General features: G+C 38.0%; 1 protein-coding gene across 1 annotated transcript; it reads left to right on the top strand.

The window, feature by feature from the left end:
* Window positions 1-3,048: 3,048 nt before the first annotated feature.
* Window positions 3,049-4,638, top strand: LOC149180238 (ATP-dependent DNA helicase PIF1-like). Its single transcript, XM_089413817.1, has one exon. It carries the CDS (start codon window positions 3,049-3,051, stop codon window positions 4,636-4,638), a length of 1,590 nt encoding a protein of 529 aa, XP_089269943.1.
* The last annotated feature ends 1,484 nt before the right edge of the window (window positions 4,639-6,122 follow it).

The following is a 6,122-nucleotide window of genomic DNA, read 5'->3' as shown; positions in this document are numbered from 1 at the left end:
CAGTTATTCCAAAATATGTATGTTTACCACTTTTCATTTTACATAATATAGATATCAACATTTGAAAAGACTTACTACATAATTTTCCCGTTCGCTGTTTACATGTCTATACATTGATCTCTTGCTTGCTAATCTATTCATGCTATTGTTCAAACTTGAAAAAAAAGAAAAGAAGAAGGAAGCAAAATCTTGGTTATCTTGCTCCTCTCCTCTCAATAATAGATGCCATAATAACATATGATTTTATAGTACTCCTAATTGCATGTTTTCCCTTCTACCTAATCTACCTACATTCACTGATGTTCAAGTAAGAAAAAAAATTTCTAGAACTTGTAATACATTCTCCAAACATGCAATACTTGTTTATGAAAGTAACACTAATTTTTTGTACTTGTTTAGATATGCCAAAAAACAATCAAAATGCGGACAAACACGAGCGGCGACGTCTTCTTTATGCACAGCAAAAGGATACAATAAATGCACGGCGGCGACTACTTTATAAAAACCGCAACAACCCTACTACTTCCTCTACATCCCTTCCCACCTCAAATGCTCTCCCAACTATACAAACCAACCCATCTCACCTTCATCAAATCCAATATAACCCTCCCCTTAATGAAGAACACCGTCGTTTTCGAGAAAGGATTGATGAACTTTCTAGCATGCATGTTTGCACAATATGCAAAGAAGCATACTCAGGAATGAAAACAAAGCTTTTACACGGTAGACTTTCTTGTTTTCGTTGTGCATCATCTAAATCTACCAATCGTTTTTCTGAACTAAACAACATGAACCCTGGTGAACAACCCTATGTCCTTCAACAGTTAACACAAGTTGAAGAAATGCTCATTGCACGTGTAAACCCCATTCTACAAGTCACTCATGCTTGTGGTGGTCAATACAAATATAGTGGCCATACAATTAGCTTCCCTCAAAACATCACCACTATTGCCAAATACTTACCCCGAATGATTTCTGACTTAGACATCCTCATTGTGAAAAGGCAAAATCCATCTGAAAAGGCTTATGAATTCTTCGTTTGCAAATCACGTGTCCTTGCAGCGCTTGAATACAAAACAAAAAATGACCCTTACTACTGTGATGTTCAATTCAATTCATCTGCTATTTCTGCACCACCAGATCACCCTACCGATATTTCTTCTCTTCTCCATAATGTAACCACCTCCTCTTTTGAACCCCATCAAACCAATATTGATTCTACTTATGATACTGATGTCATGCTACCTCCATTATAAATCCAACCCTCTTCTTTCGTTCCAATACTCCCAAATTCAAGTACTGAGCTTGAGCACATTTGTAATTATTTGCACTTGACCCATTCAAATTCAACAAGCTCTATCAATTGGCCTCCAATATCTTTAACAGCGATGAATGAATACAACACCATAGGCCTCTTTGCCATGGCATTCCCCACACTCTTCCCTACAGGCATTGCCATGATCATGCAACCAAGAGTTACAAAAGTTGAGATGCATGAATATGCTTTACACTTGCTGCACTACCATGATAACCGATTTGGCCAACACCCAAGATTCTGCTACTATCTTTATAACATTCTGATGCGCCATCGTAGCCAAACTACTGCTAGTGTTTTTGTGAAAAAGTACATTGAGAACAACTTGCCAACAATGGTTTCAGACCTACGACAGTGTCTTCGTGACTCTCCAGATTCAAGATTGCCAGAGCAAATAATGCGGTTCGGTTCAGCCATACGAGGAACACGATCTTTCTGGAACAGACGACGATCTGAGCTGACTGACATGATCACGCAAATAGGAAGTCCTACATTCTTTTTCACTCTCAGTGCAGCTGATACTAAATGGCATGACTTGCACATGATCATGCCTGCCAGTGTTCCTTCCAATTCAGTCAACCACTTCCAATGGAAAATCCAAAACATAATTAAGAACCCACATCTAACAGCCCAATATATGCATTGCAGATTTACAATTTTTCTCGAAGAAATCCTGCAAAAAGGCCTCCATGCAGTAGACTATTGGTGCAGGTATTTTTTAATATCCATTTTCTTCTACATTAATTTTCTACATTTCATATATATGTTTTAACGAGATTTTACCTTCATATTATATTCAGATACGAATGGAAACATAGAGGATCCGCACACATTCATGGCTTCCTCTGGCTGCAAAATGCACCAAACATGGACACAATTGACTGGAACAATGCATTAGAAATTGCTAATGCACAGAAATATTTCGACCACTACGTAACTGCCTGGAATCCACGTCAAGCAGAGCACTGAAATATTCCGCTTCAGCAATCAACAATTCATAACCCATGTCTTCTTGACACAGCATCAATATTCACATCCAATCAGTTTGAAGACTATACAGAGCTTGTCAACTGCATTCAACGTCATACAAAGTGTCATGAGTCTTCTTGTCTTCGCAAGAAAGACAATGTACTTAGCTGCCGGTATGGAGTACCATGGGAGTTGAAGTCCACATCTTCACTTTTCATTGATGATAAAGGTCATAAAACCTATGTCCCTGCACGCAATGATGAAAGATTGAATATTCACAATGCCGATCTCCTCTATATTTGGAGAGCAAATGTTGATTGCCAACCATTCCTTTCTCGCCATGCTGTGTTAAAATATATTTCAAAATATGCAGCAAAATCAGAAACAAGATCTGAGAGCTACCGTCAAATGCTATCACGGCTATCACAAAGTGCCATTCCAGAAGCACCTACAATTGTTGTTATCCGAAAACTCCTTACAGAAACCATTGCAGATAGAGACATTGGAGCACAAGAAATATGCCATATGTTACAAAAGCTACCTCTTTCTCTCAGCAGCCGTACATTTCGGTCTTTGAATGTCAACAAGTCTGTTTTCAAACGCGTTTCACAAGATACTGAGAACCCTGGTTTGACACCAAACTTTATCCTTGCATACATGAACAGGCATGTCTCATTGGAATGACTGCCCCTCCTTGAAGCTTCACGCTCATGGTCATATTCTTCCCAGTGGAAAAAAACCAATGGAAACACATATTCCCACCAATGATTGTACATGTATTGCCCCGTTACAATGTCATTCCTTCCTCTGATGATCCTTCTTATGCCACTTTTTGCTGGAGTGAATTACTATTGTATTTCCCCTTCCGAACACTCCCCAATGATATTGGTTCAACTGATGTAGAAATTATTGCACGTTGGGAACAAAAAAAGGGTACATATACACCATGGCATGTCCATCAAGAAATTGAAAACCCACAAATCCCACATACTGAAGATCAAACTACCCCCGACATCCCTCCTGATTCCATGCAAATGAACGAATGGCAAATCCTCTCTCAGCTGCACCTAGGTTACAATATTGCAATTGATGACCTTGACATGATTGGCTACCGCGACTTCGATGCCAACCACAATTGGTCACATAATACTATCCCTCCCCACTTGCAAGAAACTGCCATAAATTTCGTTGAATTCAACCGCTCAACGATTCAAAACAAACATCATTCTTTTTGCAACCTTCCCCAATATCACACATTATCTCCTACCCAAAACATAGCCTTCACCACTATTTTTTCACACTTTAAAACCCCTTCGCCAAAACCCCCACGCAAAATCATCATACAAGGAACAGCTGGGACAGGAAAATCCCATTTGATTAAATGTCTGCACCATGCATTTGTGGAAAACTCACCAGCAAACAAAAACCCTTTGTTGTTACTTGCACCAACAGGCGTTGCAGCTTTCAACATAAATGCCCTCACAATTCACTCCGCCCTTCGTATCCCTATCCAAACAATGCATCCTCTTGAAGGCCAACCACTCCTACAACTGCAAGAGCAACTCCGTCATGTAGAGTACATTCTCATTGATGAAATGAGCTTCATTGGTCCAAAAATGCTTACTCGCATTGATGATCGTCTAAGAGAGGCATTCCCTCTTCATCAAAATGCACCATTTGGTAATCGCTCAATTATCCTTGTCGGAGATTTAGGCCAGCTACCACTTGTAAAAGACATTCCTTTATACGCTGGGACATCGCGTGGCACTGCACTTTGGCGCAGCTTCGACATATTCATAACACTTTCAACCATTTTTCGTCAACAAGGAGCTAGCCCGTCCCAAGTTGCTTTCCGGCAAATACTCACAAATCTCAGAAATGGAATATCTACACTTGAAGATTGGCAACACCTAATGTCAAGAATAAGTTCGTCTCTTACACATGAAGAGCAACGCGCATTTGAAGAATCCATGCACCTATATGCAATAAACAACTCAGTTGTTTTGCATAATAAGAAAATGCTTAAAAAATTGAACATCCCAGTAGCGCTTTGCTCTGCAGAACAACAAAGGCAGAGAAATCCTACTACAACAGAAGATGAGCATTTGCCTACAAAAGTGCTCTTATGCAATGAACAAAAAGTTATGCTCACCAGCAACTTATGGGTACATGCAGGCCTCGTCAATGGCGCACTTGGGAAGGTCATCTCAATATTTTATTCTATTGGTTCAAAGCCCCCAGAATTACCATCCTTCGTGGTTGTCGACTTTATACAATACAAAGGAACACCATGGGACATTTCACACCCAACATATGTACCCATTTCTCCCATCACAAGGGGTGCACGCCGTTAGATACCACTTCAAATGGCATGGGCTTTAACGATACACAAGTCACAAGGAATGACATTAGACAAAGCAACAATAGACATCGGCACCAAAGAACGAAAAGGGCTAACGTTCACTGCAATTTCAAGAGTGCGTTCATTGGCAGACATTCAAATCAATCTAGCATTCCCATTCTCACGCATTGCAGAAATGCACAAGAATCCATATCTTAAGCGTAGACAACAAGAGGAATCATTGCTTGCATCAAAATCTATGCAGGAGAATATACTCTAGCCAATCATACAACCTATTTTCCAGAATTACCCACATGGTAAACACCACTTGCTGCAATAACCAAATTTCACATACATTTGCTTTCTATTACATTTAACCTCATATGATTTTATATTAGTTTGAAATCATTTATTTTATTTCAAATATTCAAACAAAATATTTCCCGCCAAGAACAACAAGGTCTAGCATTCACTGCAATTTAGAAATTTCTTTAAAAAATTATTTATTTTACTTCAGCGCTTTAAAAAACATGCTTTCGTCAAACACATCCATTGTCACTTACAATATTTTATTTTTGGATGGAAACAGGTATGGATACAGGCTATTTATGATTGTTGTATGAGTATTGCCAAGAAATTCAGCATCCTGCCCCAGCAAACATTGCCTCTTTACCGTTTGCATCCAACCATTGAATTGTTAAAGAAGGTAAAAGAAATACTCAAGATAACAATTCACATCCATGAAAGTGACACACACAGAAAAATGCAGCGTCAATTGCAGGAACAACTCTGTTGCCGATGCCATGCCCCATCATGCATATATGATTACCTGCTCATTGTCAATTACATCTATATGTAATAAAATGCTCTTATTGTACATATGTTTAGAAGCCAAATAATACTTTCATTGTATATATGTTTAGTTATTAGCTACCAAACATGTCTCTATGTGTAGACCATATGTAAAATTTCAAAAAATACATTGCAAAGCATGTAACTATCTCCTGTATAATTGCTTGTGATAAACACACAATACCAAGTAAAATATTTAGAAGTATTCAAGTGTAATAAGTCTACTATGTTCCACCAAACATGATGCATAGTTATGGAGTGTCATAAGTTTTTTTGTACCTACAATTTTAATAAAAACTCAGTGTACATAGATTTGGCCTTTTGAGTGTGGTTTCTATTGTTCATGGAATGCTAGATGTTATGCTACTCATGTTAAGTTATCTTTGTTTTTGTTTTCAAAAAAGTTATATAGGAATATGTATACCTTACATGGGCTTCTGCAATGACATTTATAGAGTGGTTAATTATTTGTTTTTAAAATAAAATACATTTACATGAAATTTTCTAATTCTCTTCTTTTTTGTTTCAGTCATGTCAGCATTTTTAAATACATGTGAATGAATAGAAAGTCTTGTGGTTTTCTTTAAGTATTTCTGCTTTGACATGCTGCTTTGTTCTCTTTTTCACTTCCAGTATAAAGATCAA

This window comes from Pinus tabuliformis, chromosome 3_2 (assembly GCF_031772625.1).
Source record: "Pinus tabuliformis cultivar Carrire ecotype Pingquan chromosome 3_2, CPIR1, whole genome shotgun sequence".
Taxonomy (NCBI): Eukaryota; Viridiplantae; Streptophyta; class Pinopsida; order Pinales; family Pinaceae; genus Pinus; species Pinus tabuliformis.
This window is presented reverse-complemented; position numbering and strand designations above follow the sequence as displayed.